This window comes from Neocloeon triangulifer, unplaced genomic scaffold (genome assembly GCF_031216515.1).
Source record: "Neocloeon triangulifer isolate White Clay Creek 2 clone unplaced genomic scaffold, ASM3121651v1 ptg000009l, whole genome shotgun sequence".
NCBI classification, from domain to species: domain Eukaryota; kingdom Metazoa; phylum Arthropoda; class Insecta; order Ephemeroptera; family Baetidae; genus Neocloeon; species Neocloeon triangulifer.
The window spans coordinates 2,352,007-2,374,975 of NW_026775551.1; the positions used below are offsets into that span (position 1 = coordinate 2,352,007).

Sequence of the window (22,969 nt, forward strand, 5' to 3'; positions counted from 1 at the left end):
ATTTTTTTCATACTAATTTTACATATTTTTAAATATAAAAATATTTGAAGTTGTATACAATAATTATTTTATAAACATTTACAATTAAAAAAAAATAAAGCTTTCAATAACTCATAGTGAATGAATAAAAAATTAAGAATAATTAAGTCCATTATTTCATTAGTGCCTATTAATGTTAATCATTTGAAAATCAAAAGTGATCAAGAGAATCTGAGTGAAGTGGAAGTATAATTAATGTAATTTATTTAGCTTAAATCATGAGGTAGCGTCGACACAATGCAATTTAAAAACAGTTGCATAGAGTATAAAATTTATCCCAGAGGATAAGTAAATCGTTTATATTTAAAAAATATGAATCCGTTTTTGATGGAAACATTCAAACTTTTTATAATAATTGAGACATGAATTGCCTCAGATTAATAATTTTCTATTTCTTAAATATTAGCAATATAATTTCATTTAAATTTACAACAGTTTTGAGCGTCAGAATTAATTTTGAGGCGAGAAATGCACTTGGCCGAGTGCAAAATCTTGGTTCTTTGACACAAATAAAAATAATTTGTGTGACGTTCTGAGCAAAAACTGTTCAATTTAATTGCAAGTTAAAAATTGTACCAGCTAATTTTTTAATAAACCACAATATTGAATGATTGATTTAAATAATTGCAGTGAACGTTTCATACCTTATTGATTAATTTTCCATGGTATTTGTTTCAGTTTTGCGCAAGCTGTTTGACCACGCACCGTACTCGCAGTCGGTGGAGCTGGAGCAGCAGGTCGAGTTTCGTTGTTTGCCCCCGGAAGGCTTTCCCAAGCCCAACGTGACTTGGATACGCAACGGGGTCATTCTGCGCGGGCAGGAGCAGGGCTTGCGGATCTCGCAGGACGGACGTGTCCTGCTGGTGTTGAGTGCCAGATTAGCGGACGCCGCCAATTACAGCTGCGCCGCCGAAAATGTGGCCGGCCGACGTGTCTCGGAGCCGGCATCCTTAACAATTTATGGTGAGTACAATTGGCTCATTTTTCTCCATCAGAAGAGAGAAAGCCTCACATTTCACAATCATGAGAAAATCCCCGGCAGGAAATTGGCAGGCGACCGGAAAATGGACTCTCGCTCTACTTCTTCCTCAGCACGCTAATTAAAACTGGGCACGGCTTTTCCAGGAAAAACCTGCATGATTTATTCAGTTGATTGGATGGCCAGTCCGATCAAATGCACTCCGACGTCATAAAATATTCCCTTATGCATAATATTGCAGCACAGATAATCAGCCGGTTGCAATCAAAGTGAATGTTATGCAACACACTCGTCCTGCTGAATCGCAAATTGCTGGTTTTCCAATTATACCTCTGAGCTCTCTCGCAATTACAACTAATTTGCGCCGGTGGAAAATCAAACACGCGGCAAAAATCAAACCTTTTGAATTATTCACCGGCTCGGAATTGATTATCGGCGCCGAGACTTGATTGAATTGATCGGCGTGTCTGTTGCTTTGTATTTGCATGTCGTGCGATTGGACACATCCTGTCATCGCACGCAACCGGCCTTGCACGCTTAAATCAATCGAATGCGGCAAAAGCAGAAGAGCACTTGGAGCTATTGATTCCATTCACGTTGTGTTCATGTTATTCAGAACGGAGGTTTGCTCTGATGGTTTGGTCGGATGCCACTCAGCTTTTTCTCTCTCTCTATCACTCCATCGTTTTCCAATAAAACCCCCGCGCGCGCTCTGAATGTCGGCCTTTTTCCATTTTATTTTATTAATTCGGCCGACGCCGTCGAGCGAGCGGTCGGCGAACTGCAATTGATGCGCGCGGCACTCTGCTTTATTATTTGCTTTTTCCGGCAGGGCAGTGAAAGCCGGTGCCAAATTGGATTTCAATTATTCAATTCCGAATTCCCGATCGGTGGTTCCAAAAAAAAGACATTGATCATGATTTTGATTAAAAGTGCTTTTTAACTTTAAATTGAAATTGCAATCTTTTGCAGTAAAATATTATAGATAAATAAGTATTGCTTTATTATCAAATGTTTTTACTTTGTTGCTAAATAATTATTCATTTTAATAAGTAATCACATTCATTTTCAAATTTTTTTTAGAAAATTTATAATATATTTTCAAAACATTTTTTATTATTTATGTTAATTTAATTGCCCTTAAGATTTTACTTTATTTAGAAAATAAAAATTCTAATAAAAACAATTCTTGGACAAAATTAATATATCTATAAACGTTTTTCACCCTGTGTTCAACGATGTAAATATTCTCCATACAGACTTCTCGTCTCTGGTTGTCACTTGGTTCAATATTAGTAATTATCTCATATATATATGGCTTCTAATGCAAGTAAATAATTATGATTGTCCTGATGCAAACATAAAAGCAGTATTCGGATGATTCAGAACGTCGTAACCCTCAAAAGTCCAAAAGTAAAAAAAAATTATATAATTAAAAGCTTGATTAAGTTCCGTTGCAATAAAATAAAATTGGAACCTAACAAGTACGAAATCATTTATTTCTATTGAGCACTTCCCCTTTGCAACAATTTTTTGCAACCGACAGAGCAAACATTTCAATTGCAAACCTCCTGTACAATAAACACAAATGCACGGCCAAGAATTAATGAAGTGGCGCGTTTGTCTCTCGTTCGGCAAACGCGACAAGAGGGCATTGCATGTGTTTTGCCTTTTGGTCCATCCGTCCGAAAACGCGAAATCACGCAGCACGAGAGGGAGAGAGTCGGTCGGTGAATGATGTTTATTTGCGGTCCAGTTAACCACCGCGGCCATTCATAATGCCTGCTTTCCATTAGGGGTAATGACGAAATAGGGCTCCATTACGCAAACACGTCAGCCAGTCGGCAACCTTTGTGTTTCATGGAGTTGGCGCGCATCAGGTATGCTATAAATTGATGCGTTCGTGAGGTAAATAATTGAATTCGAACACGGCCGAGCAAGCGAGAGAATGGCGCGTCGTGCACACTATGAATTATTCATTCGATTTGATTGGTTTTCCATTGTTGGACGGGACAAATTAATGGACGCGCGATCACGAAAAATTCATAAAATATATACATATTACATATAAACATTCCCCGTTGAATCGAAACCGTTTTGAATAAGTTGTAAATTTCATGTAAATGCATCAAACGGATGTTTGATGTCCAAATACACATCAAACGTTTCACAATCGATCATTGAAAAGGTCTCAATTTAATTATATGAACTTGAATTTTGGCTATTCAGAATTTTAGAAAAATTATATTAAATTTAATCACTAATTTCCTTAAATGTAAAATTATTAAACTTTCAAAAACATTTCTTACAAGAAAATAAATAAATTTAATTATTTTTTTGTTTAATAACACATTATTTATCACACTTAATTTGAATAGTGGATTATTTACTAAAGAACACTCAAATTTTATTTTTAACCCTTTTTTAAAACCCACATTGCAAGTTGGAATGTTTCTCATTTTAAGCCCCAGTACAGATGTTTACCAAATTAAACCGATTTCTTTTTACGTTTTTTACTCCACTCGGAGAGATTTATTTCCCCGTCAATCAGCTGGTGACTCCATTAGACCACCGCAGCAGCCGCGCAACAAGATACTCCAAATTTAAGAGCCGTTGCTTGACTTATTTCTCTTTCTGGTCCTAAGTAGCTCCCCCCAATTTACGCGAGATTTATAGGAATAAATTAAAATAACCGCAGAGACGAAAACGAAGTAGCTGCGCCGCCGACTTCTTGTTTTCTTTGAAGTCACGAGAGAGAGCAACAGAAATAGCCGGCGCTACACTACTTTTTACGAAATGTGGGTGGCGAACAAACATTATGACAAGGCGACTCATCTCTCTCTTGGCGGCACAAAAAGCAACAGAGAGACGGAAGCTCCCAGAGATGTAATTTGAATTTTTTGCTGTCCTCTCGCGCCCCGTTTGAACAATGTGGAATGCACGGCGGCCCGCGAGTCATTAGCCGCCGCCTCATTTCTTTCACGATGGATGTACAACTGTTGCACTCCCTTAATGGCATCACAAACAAACTCTGTTTATTTTCTTTGTGACTCAGCAAAGAAAATTTCGCCTTGTGACTAATTCTTTAGCTGCGAAAATTATCTTTCTCGCTCCAAATATTTGCCTGGCCATTTTTTGCAAACTCGCAATCCGACTTATCTTTTTTCGCCGAACTTTTAATTACCGAGATAAATTCTTTCATCTCATAGCTAAATTTTTTGTCTTCAAACTTAATAGCCGACGTTTATTATTTAAATGTGCAATAATTCCTCTTTTAAATAGTCACTCCGTCAAAATAAATCGTGACTATTTGGTGGGGTGGCCGCTAAAAGCAGTCACGAGAATGACTTCTGTCGCTTTTGTGAATCATAATTCTCTCTGCTCCTACATGTTTTTATTTTATTCCTTTTTTTACTCTCGCGAGGGCCAATTATCAAGCGGCGCGACGTCGCGGCTAATTTACGTGCGTGATGGATTCGAAGTAAATGTGAAACAGCGGCGGCTGCGCTGCGTCTCGTCCCGATCTCTCCCAATGAGAAAATGTCATTAGAACTCGCGGGGCTAACGAGCAAGCAGCCGCGGCGCATGGGATTCATCACGGGCAACCGAGCCAGGGCCATGTATTTGTCACGTTGCAACTAATAGGATGTAATTTTAGACCTCCAATCATAAATCATCCTGAATTGAGAGAGAGAAAGATGCATTAAACTTTTTTTTCTTATCATACAAGTCTTAAAGATCCTCTCCGGTCAAGTGTATTGCTCTCTATTCTGAAAAATTGCTAAATTTCGAGTATATCTTGTGAAAACACTATTTGAAAATTCCGAACCGTTGCGTCTCAATTAAAAGAAAACCTAAATACAAGTGATTCGCGCGAAAAACATCTGAGAATTGAGTTGCCGATCAGATCCATCAGTTTGTTCCAGCCCCAGCCACAAAGGCCTCGTGGTAGGCGCGCAGAGCGACTTTGCGCGGCACTGCCGCGAAGCTTCACGAGTGACGTAACTGGGGAAGGAAAACCCATGCCGCTCCCAGCTGCTCCCATCTAAATGCATTGTTTTGCACTCTTTGCCGCGTTTTTCGGTCAAATATTGTCGATTCAAGGCGGTTTTGAACATAATCTGCAGGTGTCAGACTAGTTCGGAACCTAGGGAAGCTTTGGCAACGAAGAAAAAGCATCTCAAATCAGCTGGAAGCACGAAAAGCCACGAAAATACGGCCAATATCTCCGTGACGGCGAAGTTGCGGCTCAAAAAAGCAGCGGATAACTCGGATTTTTTACGTTTTGTGAGTCGATATGTGCTTCAGTGCCGGGATGTCAACAAATTAAGTCGTTTCTGATCATATTTGTGCATGTCCGATTGTTTTTTGTGAGAGAAAAGCGGAAACGAGTTTAGCAACCAGACAAGTTGTCCCACGGAATTAACCAATATCTCGCTCTGATTCAATGTTTTAGAATTTTGGCGATTGAAAAGTTTATATTTTTAGAATAATTAAAGCATGAGGAAAATCGCTGTGTTATTTATTTTTTAATCCGAGCAGCCGTTGTCTCGCTATGAGCATAATTACGCGGCGGCCACTGCTTTGTTGCTTCGCTCGGCTCTCTCTCGCTCGAGTCGCCCGACTGCTGCACTCGCGGGTGGAGAGCGGCGCGCTCGATTAATTAGACGTTTGCGCGAATTTTTTATTTTATTAGTAAGCGTAGAGATAAATCGTTCAAATTTTCAGCATTGGTAGCAAACTAACTGAATTAATTTTTTATTTTTTATTCTTAAAAAAATATTTATTTGGAGCAAAGTTATTAATGTTTCCGCGAGAATTTTGTTCTTTTAATTTTTAAATTAGACAAAAAATTTTAAAAGTACAAACCCTAACAGAAAATTGTAGCTAATTAAATTCTCTACAATTTACTTTGCATTCGTTTTGTTGTCAAAATTTTTTTTATTTACCAACGGGATGACCAAAGTCAAAACATTACTTTTTCTCATTGAAATAAATTTTTTAGATTTTTTCTGAGATAGCCAATCGATTGGAAATTTAATTTTAATTTAAGAACCAAAATTTCATTACAATATGTTGAGCCGTTTAGAAATAAGAGCGTCTGAACTAAAACCTGCTAATCAGCCTCGACGGCAGTTTTAGGGGGCATCAGTTAGTACTTTGTGATTTCTAAACGGCTCAACTTATTGTAATGAAATTTTGGTTCTTAAATTAAAATTAAATTTCCAATCGATTGGCTATCTCAGAAAAAATCTAAAAAATTTATTTCAATGAGAAAAAGTAATGTTTTGACTTTGGTCATCCCGTTGGTAAATAAAAAAAATTTTGACAACAAAACGAATGCAAAGTAAATTGTAGAGAATTTAATTAGCTACAATTTTCTGTTAGGGTTTGTACTTTTAAAATTTTTTGTCTAATTTAAAAATTAAAAGAACAAAATTCTCGCGGAAACATTAATAACTTTGCTCCAGATAAATATTTTTTTAAGAATAAAAAATAAAAAATTAATTCAGTTAGTTTGCTACCAATGCTGAAAATTTGAACGATTTATCTCTACGCTTACTAATAAAATAAAAAATTCGCGCAAACGTCTAATTAATCGAGCGCGCCGCTCTCCACCCGCGAGTGCAGCAGTCGGGCGACTCGAGCGAGAGAGAGCCGAGCGAAGCAACAAAGCAGTGGCCGCCGCGTAATTATGCTCATAGCGAGACAACGGCTGCTCGGATTAAAAAATAAATAACACAGCGATTTTCCTCATGCTTTAATTATTCTAAAAATATAAACTTTTCAATCGCCAAAATTCTAAAACATTGAATCAGAGCGAGATATTGGTTAATTCCGTGGGACAACTTGTCCGGTTGCTAAACTCGTTTCCGCTTTTCTCTCACAAAAAACAATCGGACATGCACAAATATGATCAGAAACGACTTAATTTGTTGACATCCCGGCACTGAAGCACATATCGACTCACAAAACGTAAAAAATCCGAGTTATCCGCTGCTTTTTTGAGCCGCAACTTCGCCGTCACGGAGATATTGGCCGTATTTTCGTGGCTTTTCGTGCTTCCAGCTGATTTGAGATGCTTTTTCTTCGTTGCCAAAGCTTCCCTAGGTTCCGAACTAGTCTGACACCTGCAGATTATGTTCAAAACCGCCTTGAATCGACAATATTTGACCGAAAAACGCGGCAAAGAGTGCAAAACGATGCATTTAGATGGGAGCAGCTGGGAGCGGCATGGGTTTTCCTTCCCCAGTTACGTCACTGGGAAAGCAACAGCAGCGCCAGCAAAACTCGCTCTCCCCCACCACGTCTCCTGCTCATGCGTGGCTGGGTCTGGTTTGTTCCAAAAACTACAGAAGTTGGTCACATTGGCGCTGCGATCGCTGATTTTGCTAAGTTTTCTGCAGCGCCGTGGGGCATTAGTGGAAAAATCAGCGATCGCAGCGCCAATGTGACCAAATTTTGTAGTTTTAGGAACAAACTGATGGATCTGATTGGCAACTCAATTCTCACATGTTTTTCGCGCGAATCACTCGTATTTAGGTTTTCTTTTGATTGCGACGCAACGTTTTGGAATTTTCAAATAGTGTTTTCACAAGATATACTCGAAATTTAGCAATCTTTCAAAATAAAGAGCAATACAATTGACCGGAGTGGATAATTAATGATAAATAGTGGAAAGAATAACATTACTATGTAAATTTTATAAGTTAAAAATTTCCGACTTAAAATTTATTAATTTTTTAGTTGTTTATTTTGAATCTTTTTATTTATTAGTTTATTTATTAATAAATTTAAATAAAAATATTTCAGATGAATATCATAATTTAGATCAGACAGAGATGAAAATGTTTATTGTAATTAGTCCATTTTTTCCTTTATTAGTGTCATTTTTACTAAGATTAAGTTTATTTATAAATTATAATTACAACAAATTTGTTATTTATTTCATTTGTGATTCGATTTATTATGAAATGAAAGTGCATTGGATATTCGAGTAAAAAAAAATAAAATGAAACTGGTAATAATTTCTCTTGGGGCTGAAACAACGAATTGCTTTTTCGCAACTAGAATCCAGCCATTGTATCCTCGCCGAAGCGCTCCGAGTTCAATTTTGCACAAGTATTCGCAGATGGGCTGCTTTTTTTTATTCGGGATGAATGGCGGAGTCGCCGTCCTTGTTTTGCCGGATAGATGAGCAGAGATAGATGGATGCACCTGCTGCTTGCTGATGAGCAGCACAGAGCATCGCAATTCATACGAGAGGCTGGCTTCCGGCATTTCTTTATTTCAGCACAGAGATGAGATGAGAGAGAACAACACACAGGGCTAGGGTGTGTTTACATCCGGCGGCCGACGACTCACTCTCGCATTGTGTAGGCGAATATTACCAAGTCAAGCCGTGTTCGCGAAACAAACAAAGGCGAGTGAGAAATTTTCATCCTGCCGGCATAAATTAAACGGATCTCTCCGGCAACAAAGGGATTATTTCGCACACAACGGCAGCCAGCTCGCTTTTCCGCCAGAGTAATTTATTTATTTTTCCTCTCTGTTCGCACCCGAGACCATCGAGAGACCCAAATGAATTCAATTATATTGTTCTTGGGCGCGGAATTTCGCAACCAAGAGCAAAGTGGCCCTGAGGGCCCGTTTTTGTCCTTAATACACAAATTGTCTAAGCTCGGATACGATTTTCCCCCTAAAATGATTCATGCGTTGAAACGGTGCCAAAAAATATTCACTGCGAAAGCATATTCGAGTGTTGGGGCGACGAAAAAGCACCATTGTTTGGAAATTTACGTCTGGAAAACGAGGCAATAATTCACGTGAGATTGTTTTTGTGTATTTTCGAATGAGCAAAAATTGTTTAATTCATGCCGAGTAATTAAACCGAGTGAAAAATTCAGCTTTTGAAATTTACATTCTGCGCGTGCCGCCAGAATGGCAAACAGCACACGCCGTGTGGATGTTTCGCGCGCGCTCGGCCCAACACCTGCCATCATCAATAATTTGAATAACAATGCCGCACGGGATTACACCGTGCTCGGTCTGCCCGGACATAAATTCCTTATCGCGCTCGTTTTGTGTGTAATAAATTGATTTAGCTAATCACGGGACGCGCGCCGATAAAAGCTCTGCGTACAGAGGGACGCAGAGCAAAGTGTTTGAAGCTAATTTATCGCTTCATACACGCGTGTTCTGGTCACCCTCGCTTGCACAAAATCATTAGTGTGTGTACGACTCGCTTTCAATACAATATTCGTTTTATTTGATATTTTTATGCATACAAAGGAAAAACATAAATAGATTGATTAAATTATTCGGTTTCTTTTTTCAATAAAATTCAGAATATATGAGATTTTTATTAGTTTTATCGTCTTCTGGCGATTTTTATTTTCCTTTTTTATTTTTTTCAACTTGGATAAGAATGGCATTTAGTAAGGTTTAATTTCTTAAAAAGGTATTTTCATCTAGGGTCGCAAACATTAGCAACTGTTTCGGAAATTGCAGAGAAAATTTGAAAAAAAAAAGCTTTTTTATTATTATTTTGCCACATTCGTTGATGCAAAACTTTCACAATTGAGTTGAATTTCGACTGGTTCAATTCCTAGAAAAGTGATTTCATCAAGGGGGGCAATCGTGCTGTTTTGTAATGTAAAAATTTCATTTTTTCAAAAGAATTTTAACGTGGATTCAGAAACTGAGCGAGAAAACCAATGCTCGGAAAAACGAATTAAAATGTCCTAATTTCAACTTTTAATTGGAAATTTTAATTATTTTTTAAAACAGATTAAAATTTTTGTTTTAAAATAATTAACATTTCCACTTAAAACTCAAAAATTAAGACAAGCGGCAACACCCTGAACATGACTAGGATCATGATTTCGCTTATTGAAAGCTCATCAGCTAGGTTTACTTATAATTGATAGCTCCCTTCATCAATTTTACTACACACTAATTTAATATATTTCACTTGTTTAATTATATTGTTATGTCTAGTATTCTTGCAATGATAATAATATTTGTTTACAAAGGAGATTGAAAAGGTTAGCTAGCGATTGCCACGGAGGTTAAACGATTGTTGTTGATGCGAGAACTTATATATATTTTAAAATAAAATATATAAATAAAATTAAATTATTTAAAGCATAAAGTACCAGATAATACTTTATCCAAAACAAATAGGGATATCAAGTTAAAATTTAAATATTAATAAGTAATAAAAAATAAGAGAATAAAAAAATAGTATAAAAATAACTAATTTTTTAGAATATTTTTTATATTTTTATTATTATTTTAATTATAGCACAATTATTGTTGTTTATTCTTCACAAATCAAGTCAAATGGGATAAAATTACAATACATTAATTAAAAACAACATTTTCTCCACTGTATAGTTGAAGTTTTTGTCACTTTGCGAGTTGGCAACATGATTGATTGCCTCATTCTCTGGCCAAGCTGGATCATCATTCGCGACTTTTATTCGCCTTTCTCCGGCAAAAGCCACTCTTTTCTCCCCCAATTTTTACTTTTGTTGTCGACAGACGCAGACCATTTCCGAAGAAGCGGCTGCGATTCATGCGGGGGTGGCGCGGTTGGGGTTGGTTTTCGCTTCGGACGGGTGCAGAAGAAACATTATCCAGTGAATGAAAGTGCACGCGGATTTATGGAGTCTGCAAGAGAGGAAGGGGGGACGAGAGAAGAAATTGCGCGCGGACACACAAAGAAATAAAGAAAGCAAAAGAAAAGAAAAGGGGGGCGATTGTCGATTGCTGGCTGTCTTGTTGTCGGCGAGCGATATCTTGTTGTTCTCCCAACTAGGGAAGTTATCAAAATTGATGATGGTGCGCGCGATAAAATAAAACTTTCCTCTTTTCCTGTTGGAAACCAGACAGCGAAAAGGATGAGTCATTGGTCCGCTCGCAGGGTAATCTCCCTAATTGCTCTTTGCGATCACTTAATTAATATTTGACTGAACGGAGGGTGCGTGTACGTTTTAATTTGCTAATGCTGGTAATTCCTTTTTGATTTTAAAGCCGTTAATTGGCGCGCACAAAGAGCGAGCGACGACATCGGCGAGAGGGCCTTTTAATTTATATTTCCGTCTCTCTTGATCTCTCTCTTTCGTGCGAAGCTCTTTGCAAAATCAAACTGGAAAGAGAAAACAGCATGTGCGCGCTTTGCGGTGAAAGAAAACTTTCGCTTTGTTCTTCTACAAACACAGAGCTCGTGTAATTGAAAAACATGAGATTCAACAAAAAAGCAGCCCGCATGCAGGGGCCGGTCCGATTTTCCCACAATAAAAAGAAGCCCCCGTCCATCTCATCCATTGTCAGTTGGTTGTTTTAGGGCGTAATTTGGTGTTGTTTCTGCCTTAGTTAACGGAGGGTGGACGCCGTGGTCACCGTGGAGCGAGTGCAGCAGCCGGTGCGGTCGCGGCCAACAGAGCAGACAGCGCCAGTGCACGGCGCCGGCGCCCCTCAACGGCGGCGCCAACTGCCCAGGCAACGCCAGGCAAAAGGTCGAGTGCACCAGCCACTGTCCAGGTACGCAATCAAAATTTTGAGAAAAAAAAAATTAGAAAAATGCATTCTACCATTTTGAGCATGAGAACAACAAAATGCCCATTATGACAGAATTTTATTTTAAACTTTAATATTATTTTATTATTAAATCATGGTATTTATTTACTTTCAAATATTTGTTTTTAATATATATTTTTATTTTAAAACAATAAAAAAATTTCATAATTATCTAAATTTAATAATTTTATTCTTTTTTTGTTAAATTAAAAAAAAATGTATCAATAATATATTTATATATCAAAGACATTAGATTTCTACAATTTAGAGATAGAGAATTAATTCTTCTTGGAGGTTCAGGTTCCTATTGGTTGATAGTTCTTGATGGAATTTTGCTTTCATAATCATTCGTTTATAAATCAATTTTGTTGGAAGAGCCAGGAAAAATTTTATCCTGAATTCATTGAACAAGATTATATATTGAAGCGTATCTTTTTATAAACTTGTAAGCAGCTTGAAAATTTTTCATTTAAATTATGGTTAAATAATTTTCTCATTTAACTTGGATTTCTGAACCTTTTACAATACATTCATCATTTGATCAGTTCTTACTATTTTATAACTTGGATGAATAATTTAAAAGTTTTTTTTCTGAAATGGTAATTTAATTATTAAATTTCAATTCCAACTCTCTTCAACCCGCTAGGGACGCACCCTGTGATAAAATCTCGTGTCCAAACTGTCGGAATGTGGCACCCTCCAAGTTTTTTCCCGCGTTCATTTTTCACGCTGGCTGACACGAATAAAAAGTTGAGCGTGTGAGCCGGCGCTGCACACGCACACTTTTCACTTTTCTCTTTTTTTTTATCCATCTTTGGGATTTTTCTGCTCGCACACCCACTTCACACCCCCTACTCCATATTTTCCCTGTGTGTGAACCACAAAGGTTGGTGCACTTCTTTTTCTTCTCACTTATTCTTAGCCTCATTCAGGCTGCGCCGCTTTTTCGTTTTCGCATGCTTAAGGAAAGAGGGTTTTTAATACTGCGGTCGGGTAAAGTTACCGCCGCCGAATTCTCAGCTGCCAGGTTCTCAGCGCGCTGGATTTCCAACTCGAGTTTCGTGAAACTCGAGAGCGAAAACCGTGCGAGAGACGAATAATTGGATTTTTCCTCGCTTCCTTTGCTCTCACTTTTATTATAATTTCTGCTCTGTTTTTTCTCTCCCAAAAACGTATACGCTTCTCGCATCCTTGATTTCCCTCTTTTTCCCTCCGCTGAATTAACCGAATAATTAACCAAATTGCTTTTTGACTAAAATGTTAACCTCTCGCACGCTGTCGCTGCCGCTTTTAGGAGGAGCTCTGTTCGAGGACAACAGTGGTTCTTCGTGTAAGTACCTCGATCCGACCCGAGCTATATCTTTCTCTCCGGCGCTGCTTTTGCTCTCTATATCTGCTGATTAACATTACTACTAACTCCCGTGCCAGAACCAACTCGATCTCGGGACTTTTATTTTAACGAGAGAGAGAGAGACACACGCGGCTTAGCAATTTTATAGACCGCTCAACTTTGTAGTGTAGACGCTGTGTTGTTGCCCGTGTGTGTCGCAATGCAGTGCGGCTCACGGCGAATTTTCTTTGTCTAGCTTGATATGCCTCAAAGTAAAGGGTATGCCAAGGATGCAAGGTCTACGGAGCTATAAAATGAGCTCGTAAATGTTTCAATTATTTAATAATCTTTCTTATAAAGGACGATATTTTCGTGCATCACAATGAAGATGAAAAATCGCTTTAAAGAATTTTTCAGAAGGCAGTTTAAAAATCAGATTTATTAAAGATTTGAACGTTTTTAAAGAGTTTGTTTGAAGAAGTTGACACTCGAGGAGATGATCATGGAATTGAATGAATTGGGCTTTTTCCTCGTTGCAGAAATTGTTTTTTATTCAAAAAACAAATTGGCTCTACCAGTTTCGGTCACGGTCTGAAAAAATTGTTTTACAATTTTGCTAATTTTTTGTAATTTTCTTGCTCATGAAATAGGGTCGTAGACCGTGACCGAAACTGGTAGAGCCAATTTGTTTTTTGAATAAAAAACAATTTCTGCAACGAGGAAAAAGCCCGATTCATAAATAAAGAATTAGAGTTTCACAGTTCATCAAGATTTAGTTTCACAAAACAAATTTACTTAAGATATTCGCTCTATAAATTTTGATGATCCTTATCAATTACTTTAAAAATTCCCAAATAAATATCACAGGAGCTAAGATTATGCAGATGCAATGCAATCAATTAATTTAATTCAAATTTCCTATCAAATTTATTAATTTCTTAATCAGATCAATTTTCGATTTAACCACAAGATTTGTGCATTTTTAACAAATTTCCCAACATATTTTACTATTTTTACTTCAGATTAAATATTCATGATTTTTCCAACATTGGAAATTAATATTTTTCAAAAATAAAAAACTGAAACTCCTCGAATACTCAAGTTTATTTAAAATCGCAGCAGATACCAGCCAAATAATGTCAATCACTTGTATTGTTTTTATTCTGACAATCGTTTTTTTGACCGTGATTAATTGCTGTTTAGCGACTGATGGCCGGTGGTCCGTCTGGTCCCCGTGGAGTGCTTGCGGTCCCGATTGCAAACACCACAGGAAACGGTCGTGCAACAGCCCCGCGCCCTCTCCAGGCGGCCGTTTCTGCTCCGGCAAGGACATGATGTCGGCCAACTGCACCGGAGACCTCTGCACAGGTACGAATATAGCTCTTTGTTGTCGACGAAATCTTGCATCTAATTAAGAGAGGCGACATTCCAGACTAATTAAATCGGCATTAATTGTGTTCCAGTCGGCAAGGAAGACCTGCACTCGGGTTTCGACGGCGCCAGACTCGCGGAAGAAGGTAGGCGCTTTTTGTTGTCTCTGATTTAATTTGACATTCCCCGCGTTTACGTTGTGCGTCGACGGGAGTAATGCGAGAATTAGAGATTCTATTTGATTAACTGCGAGAGAGAGGCGCCAATTCCGAAATTCCTTTTGATATTGCAGCCGGCGCCGTGAATACAAATATTCTAATTTCACGCTCGCGTCTTTGCCTCGCTCGAAAATTGCATTACGCTAACAAACGGCTCAAAGGCCGTGCGTCGTCCTTCAATGAGAGCGACGTCCTTAATAACAAAACGCCGCTCTTCTAGCACCAAAAGGCCTGATAGCCCTGACCGGACGTGCAGAAAGCCTTATTGAAAACGCCCCGGCTGCTTTTTCTCTCTCTGCTTCTTATTCCATTTCACAGCACTCGACTGGCTGAATCTTCTGGCGGCGCCGGAATCGCTTTATTGCAGCCTCTTTGCACTCAGAAACCGACTGTACGAAACGATTGTGTGCGACTCTTTTAGAAGAAAATCCGCGCGGAATTTGTGTCCCAGCCGTATTGAGGACAAACTAACTAACTTTTGCAATTAGCTCTTGCTTGGTGGCGCTCAACAGAGAATAAAAGTTTGTTGTTGGCTGCTTTGATCGCGCACCAGCATCATGTCGGCGAACGTGGGTGGCTGAAAATAGATCACATTGTGATTGGCAGGCTTTGATTAAAGCTGAGGTGACCATTTTAAGGGGGAATCAGAATATTGGATTGATTTTTGATGAATTTATGGAGATTTGAATTTAAAATCGGCTTTTCCTCAATAGTAAGTTTATTTTTTAAGGAAAAATAGTTAACCTTTTCTTAAAAAATAAACAAATCACAAAACCCATCGAGGAAAAGTCGATTTTAAATTTAAATCACTATGAATCAACCCTTGATCGGGAAATTCTACCACAAAATTTTAAATTTTAACTAATATTTATGTTATTTATTTATCTAAATTTTCTTTTATTTTTCAATATTCCTGCAGGAGAATCAAATTTTTGTAACTTTTGATAAATTTAACATGCAGATTTTTCCACTTTACGAAGCCTAATTAAATTTCTGAAATCCAAATTTGCAATATTATGTGCATCGAACTGGCTCAGAATTAATTTCCTGTGTTTTCCACCTGACTGATTCATCAAATTAGAAATCAATAGCAAATTTCATCAAGAACAAAAGAATCCGCGTCTCCCTCGTGTCCCAATTTCCGTCTAAATTCTGCAACCCCCATCCATCTATAAGAAAAGAATTTCCGCACAAAGCGAGAGAAGAATTCTCTTCTCTTCTTTTTCCACTCGAGGGCTTCATAAGCCGAGCAAATCGGCGGCTCTCTTTATTTACGACGGGCCAAATGAAATCTTTTGCGCCTAAGTGGATTCCCGCGCACACAGCACAGCCTCTCTCTTTCGTTCCATTTGTCGCCCCCGTGGCGCGTGAGCGATAAACAAAGAGCACCGACGACGAATTCTGACAACGGCCAGGCGTAATGGGTCATTCATCTGCGGTGCACCTGTCACTTACACTGCGGTCCATTTACAAGGGCGACGGACGAAATCTTGACACCGACCGAGCTGCCCACCGTCCATTCCATTGTTCCATTTCGCGTTTTCATATCAAACAATAACGCCGGGCAGCTCCATTTCTCACCCCGCCCTGTCACGCGCAACTTTTCGCTCTCGCCAGTAACGAACTTTGCGAACACGGAGAACAAACCGTTCGCCAACGGCACAGGCAGCGCCGAGTTTCAATTTCCTGCTGCTTTGTTAAGTGTGTAGGTGCGAAATTGGCGGCGTTTGGGCACACGTGTGCTTGGAAATTTGCTGGGTAACCGCTGTTTTTGGACATTAGCATTAGAATTGAAATTTAATTTAGTTCCAAATATGTCTAGAGTATTAAAATAAAAATAATATTTAATTTGTTTTTTATAATATAAATATTTATTGCATTTCTTAAAAAATACAAATTTACATTTTAATGAATTTCTTTAATAATTAATTTTAACAATAAAGTGTAAATTTGATTTGATAGAATAACTTTTGTAATAACCTAAATTTTCAATAATAACTTGATATCAAAAAATTTAACTAGTAATAATTGTACATATATTAACTTCAATATTGATTACTTTTAACTGAAAAAGTAATCTGACTTCTTCTACTCCTGACATTCTGAATTCTGGCTACCAATACTTTATTATCACTATTTAATTTCGGTTGAGTGGAAATTACAGTTTTCCCCTTGCACATTATTTACTTATCTAATGTTGCAAAATCAATTGAATTGATAATGTTTAAAAAAAGGCAAATGCAAAAATATGTAACAATAAAATTGAGTCAGTTTTTAGATTTCAAATTATTATTGGGAATAAGCGTGAGACAAGGAACTATAATTTTTACTTCATATTTTCTGATTATTAAATAAAATTATTATTATTATTGATCTTTATTGACGTATGAGGCGTCACCACGATGTAATTACTCATTGCGACGCGCCCCATTTGCAACATAGTACAAAACAAGTAGAAAAAAGAGAGTAAAAAACAACAAAAATATTACAATGTATCAATTATTAGTTGAAAAACTCTTCTTTGCTAAAAAATTTATGTGAATGAACAAATCGCCTCAAACTACTTTCAAAAATCTTGTATCGAGGCTCTAAGCGAATCGAAACAGGCAATTTGTTATACAAAGCAGCTAAACAAGTCAAAGGGTTCTGCTTAGAAATTAACAAAGTCTGAGCGGGAACATACAAATCCTTTTTTGCCCGTGTCTGATAATTATGAACTTCACTTGTTTTTTGAAAATAGTGCGGATATTTACGAACAAATTTACACGATTATTGTGTTACATGAATTTTTTTTAATATAAACAATATTTAATTTAAAAAAATCAAAAAATTAAATGATAAATGATCGCTTCATTTGCACGATCATCTACTCTAGGGTCATTTTTATCCAAGAAAATGAATGAAAATATTGGATATTTTAATACTAATTTTTTTTTATTATTTAGTCATTTATTTAGTTTATGTTGAAAAAGGTTCTAGTGCAAGAAATGCGCATCGGTGCTAAATTCTCCCATTAATTAGTACATTAATCAGGCGAGATAAAGACGTAATTAAAAGGCAAGACACTCGACTTTTTATGGCCGGTTGTGTGCTGGTCGGGTGAAAATATCGTTCACGAAGGCTGTTTTTCGCTCTTCCTCGTGTGGCACAACAACGGGGTGAACACGAGAGAGAAAGGTCAAATCCCGGCGGCGGCAGCCAGCGAGTCGTAAAACTTAACGAGCGCTCGCTGTTGTTAATTCCGCGCCATTACAAAGTAGCGAATAGGAAAACAAACTCCTTGCTTTGCCGAGCAGTAATTTTTCCAGCGTAATGGCAGGATTACCTCCTGCGCGAGTTATGAGCACACGTGTGGCGTCGCTCCTTGTGAATTATGCGCTCGTTCGCTATGCCATGCATTCAATTACGAGCCCCGTCTGCTGTAATTCAATACACTGAACGTGCGAAAGTTAATCAAATTAGCCGCCGCCGTGAATGCATCGATCCTTTATGCAGCCGTGTCTTATCTGCGGTATAATTGATAAGCACAAGATAGTTTCGAGCAAGAAGTGTTTGTTTGCGGCCATTGTCTCGCCGCTCTGACGTGGTGTCATTGTTTGTCTGCTGATTTAATCATCGTCCTCGAGACGGTCGGGGGTGCGAAGTGCTGGCGAGCGAACCGGGCATTTAGTCGGACCGTGACGAGGCGGCAAGGACACGTATATATTACACTGTGCAATTTATACATTCGCCAGCGACACAACGACGACAAATGCTTATGATAGGGGCTGAGTGTCCAGAGAACAATACGAAAGCGGGTTGTTGTGAAAAGCGAGGCGCAACTGGCTAGAATAAAAGTTATACGATGAATTTTTCTCACTTATATTAATTTTATTAATTATTTTTTTGTTCAAATTAGCTCCCTTTAATTTTAAATTAAGATTATTAATGTGCTTTGTTCATTTTAAGATACCACACTAAATAAATAATAAAATTGATTTTCCAAACTAATTAAAATGTGAAATGGGAGGGAAAAACTCCGATATTAGTCTGAATGAATAGATAAGAAAAAAAATGAAGTTTGCACAAAATTCTTATTTAAACAATTTTAATTCATCCTCAAACAATTAATAAATGGTGTGAAAAATACGAAGTTTTTAAATGGCAAAAAGAATGAAAAAAAAATTGTAATTTGTATGAACTGTATTAATAAAACTTGCTCTTTTCCAAATTAATCTATTAATCGATTTTTTTTTTAAATTCTTTATTGCCTTCTTACTTCATATCTTTAGTTGCAAATTGTGTTTATTGATCTATATCACAATGGCAATTGCTGCCCATAACGGGATTCATCAATTTATGCATTCAAAATTATACAAATTCAATATAATTGAGAGAAAAGATGCGAATTTTACAAACAAATTTAACAATTACAAAAAAAAAAGGAAAAATAACATCATTCAAGTTGTTTGGATTTTTTTCTGGGTGCTGAAATCTTGTATTTAAATGACTGCCTGATACTTCCGACTACCGCTTTTTTTCTCTTACTTCTGGGAAAAAACTGCAGCTAAAATTATAATTAATAAATCAGGCTTTATTTTCGTCTTTAATTTTGGCCTCGCAATTTAGCTTTTGTTTTTCCAGACCAGTCCTTTTAAATTCATGGAAATGAAGAGATTGAGCTTTTCCTTGTTGCAGATAAATTGTTTTTTTATTCAAAAACAAATGGCTCTACCAGCTTCGGTCACGGTCTGCGATGAGCAAGAAGAATAAAAAAAATCAGCAAAATTGAAAAACACATAAAATAACATAAAAATTTAAAATTTAATTCAATTTATGTTTAATTTTGAATACGTGATTTCATGCATTACTTCACGATATAAACTTTATTTATTTATTTCTTATGTAAATCAATGGATGGGCCGCGTTGACTGTCTTCGCAATGGCCCCTCTCCTCGAATTCACTGAATCGTAGAAGAGTAAGAGTGACAAAAATCATACATCTTGAGAGGGAGATTCTCGGCCCCCATCGTCACGCAGCCGAAAAAAACATGGTGCTGACGACTGCTTGCCTCGTCAGAATATAAAAGTGCGCTGCACTCCCCCGACAAGTAGCGTCGTCTCAGGGGAGACCTGTCATAAGGTCCCTTCATTATTTAATCCCGACGGAGCAGCCGGCAAAATGCAGCATGTAAAATATGAAAACGCGCGGCGCGTCCTTTCTCCGCCGACTGCCTTTCACGGGTCACAAAACTCTCCGCTTTTGGGTGGAAAGAAAAATTCCCGCCCGGCAGCAAAACTAATTAACTAAGAAAATTTGATGAAGCCCTCTTGAAGCGGCGCCGCCTTTGTCGCCGCTGAGTCTTTTGTCTCGCACAATAATCATTCACTTAGTCGCCAAGTCGAAACTCGCTCTCTTTGTGCGGATCTATTCGGAAACTTCTTCCAACAGCCACGCCCGACTGAACGCGAAATGATCACTCGGCGTGAAGTGGAGTTCTGCAAACTCGTCCCGCATATGCATGTTTGCCTAATTTGATTGAAATCGATGTGAAGTCGGCCGGAAGAAGTCTCGAGTCTGGCGCGATTCTATCCGCGCCAAATTAACGTCTAGCGAATGAAATAATATTCATTGCTTGTTTTTCTCTCTTGGTTTTTTGCACGACGAGATTTATTTCTCGGGCCACTAATTAAATGGAATGGCAAAACAATAAAAAAGAAGTGTGCGTCTCTGCGATAAAAATATATCCGTTGGTAACTTTTCTCCGTTGAATGTTTACAGCCGCTAAGGCGGCGCTGTTATTTTTATCTGTTGTTGTTTCTTCCTCTCTAGAGCTTGTTTTCGGCCGGGCGAAAGGGTTGAGAATGCGCGCGTAGTGATTCATTGCCCCAATTCCCGAGCAGCTCCCGTCCTTTCATAAAATAATGTATATTATTTCTCTCTTGTTGTCGTCTCGGCTGCCGTGCATGTATCCTCGGATCCTCCACTTGCCAAACGCACCACGAGTTATGGCTCCCCGCGGGCGTCTCAGAAACAATATGCGAGTGCTCGCCTGGTGTCTGCAAAAAGCCGCGCCGGCAATCAAAACTTTTTTTGGATTTGCTACTTGAGCATTATCCAAATGGGTCTCTCCACTTTATGGCTTCCGCTCCTTGCAGAATTTTGCCCGCCGGCAATTTTGAGAAGTGGCAATAAAAAGCGTGAAATTTTTATCGCACCAACAAGGTTGCCAATTTTATTCTCTTTATCTCTGGAAAAACAAAGTTATTATTCAAATTAACATTTCATTTTGTGAAAACGGTTTTTATTAAACGAAAACAATGGTAATTTCACTGTAAATATAAAATAAGCAAACCAGAAGTCAAAGTTCAATGTCAACTAAATCTTTTTTTTTAACATAATGAAAATGATTATATTAAAACTAGTTTTCTAAGAACATATAGTCCATTGAAATAAACAAATAAATAGAATTTATATTTTTTTTTTTTTTTTTTTTATAAAAATATATCATCCCTAGCGTCCGATAATTTAATCGTGCCAATTAAGAGTAGGAAAAACTGAAATTCCCCACGTTCAACAGTCTTTTCGGTAAAAAAGTAAACAATAAAAGTTGCCCCTGCAGAGTGATTGTGAAACGCGAAACCCGTGGCAAAAAGTCGTGGACCAAATAGCCGAGCGCAGCTGCGACCGCGTTTCGTGTTCGACGCTCGTTTTTCTTTCGCCGCCTCCTCATTTCGCGTCGTAAATTTTCACGCCGCGCTAGAACGCGAATTTTAATTAAGGGGCAAAAAATAATGTGCCGCGGGAGCGCCTGCACTTTTACGACTTATGCAACCGGCCCGACGAGGCAGCGGAGCGCGTTGCATAGCTCGAGCGAGGCAGCAGGAGGACGATAAAGAAAATAAAGAGAAAAAAGCGGTCGCCGCGAGGCCATAAAAATAGTTTGAATAGCTGCTGAGAGAGAGAGAGTGAAAACCTCAGAAAGGCGACCCGCGAAATGTGTGATATACGGAGCTCGCAAATCCATTATTTAATGCCCTCCTTTTTATTTCTTCCTCTCTTGCCGCGGCTTATTCATCCACTTTGACCCTGCGGGGCCCAAAGTATGCTCGCCGGAAATTGAAACCGAGTGGTGGAAAAAAAAACCCACTAATAAGATATTTTGTTACGAAAAGAGAAAAAAAAACAATTTATAAAATAAAAGGCCGACGATATAAAAACATAATTATTTTCTGGATCAAATCCATTCTTGAATTGCTATTTTCCCACTCTGGAACTTAAATTTGTGGTTCGATCTTTCCGAGGCCGAGCTGTGAGTTCTCTCCCGTCTCTAAATTCAGCGATCACGGCATCGCAGGTTGTTAAACGGGTGCTTAAGAGGAGAGAACTGCGGCCAGAATTGTTATTTGAGTGCGAAGAACGTTCTCGCTCGCTCCTCCGTATAAAATTATCTGCGGCAATATTGCTCGGCATAAACTTTCCGACTTCTGTGGAAGAGAGCAATGGCTTCTAAAAGAGAGAGAGAACACGTGGTCTATTTAGCTTAATTATTACTTAAACTTCAGATGTGCCAATTTATTCAATATTTTAATGACATCTTGCGAATCACAATTGTAATTTATAATAGAAATAATGCATCAATCAAGAAATTTACAAACACCAGGGTCAAGGAAGAAATATAATAATAATAGTTATCAGACTTAATAAAACTTATGTACCGTCGAAAAAATTATATAATTATAGCTTGAAACATAATTATTATTATTTATATCATTGCTTAGAAAAAAAAATATAAACAAAATTTAATTTTTTAATTTAGTTATTTAATTTAAATAAGAAATAAGATAAAGCAATATAATAAAAAATTATAAAACAAATAAACTAGCAATTATATAAATTAACAAGAAAAAAGTAAATTTTTTGCTCAAATCTCGAATGCGGCACCATGAATATTCCTGCTTTAATTAACGCGCGCGCCGCTGAAATTGCTTGCGCAGTTATGGTGATTTCGTAACGTGATTATTAGCAGTCTCGTGTTTGCATTACAAAATTATACAAGCAGCGAGTTAATTTGACCAGGGAGTGTAGCTGCAACACTTTGCAAATGAAAATATTCCTGGCTGCTGACATTTTTCCGCTGCTGGCGATATTACGATGTTATTACAGAATCAATTCTCCAACAAAGGAAAAGCGAATCGTGCCGTTTTCCGCCGTCTGCATTTGAAAATATATAATCTCAATATTGCATTTCTGCTGTCACGTTTTCGTTACGTAATCGATTATGAAATGGAACTGTCAGTTCTGAAAAAAACACCGCGACAGAATCGTAAAACCACTACTTGGAAATTTCACGGACGCAAATAAGCGCATTTCGGCTGAATCGGCCGATATCTTATCTAAACGATCGAGGCCTCCATTAAAATTCAATGAATTGAAATGGCGTGCGTCGCCCACATTTAAAATGCACA

General features: G+C 37.8%; 1 protein-coding gene across 3 annotated transcripts in view; it reads left to right on the forward strand.

Moving 5' to 3' along the window:
* Window positions 1–22,969, forward strand: part of LOC132195242 (netrin receptor UNC5B) — a 179,788-nt gene that overhangs the window by 143,151 nt on the left and 13,668 nt on the right. For 2 of the 3 annotated variants that reach the window (XM_059617106.1, XM_059617105.1), the window contains 5 exons: window positions 718–1,002; window positions 11,399–11,566; window positions 12,897–12,932; window positions 14,136–14,300; window positions 14,396–14,449. In XM_059617106.1, coding sequence (XP_059473089.1) covers window positions 718–1,002; window positions 11,399–11,566; window positions 12,897–12,932; window positions 14,136–14,300; window positions 14,396–14,449 — 708 coding nt within the window. The remainder of the gene's footprint in view (window positions 1–717; window positions 1,003–11,398; window positions 11,567–12,896; window positions 12,933–14,135; window positions 14,301–14,395; window positions 14,450–22,969) is intronic. The other variant, XM_059617108.1, reaches the window with a different exon arrangement.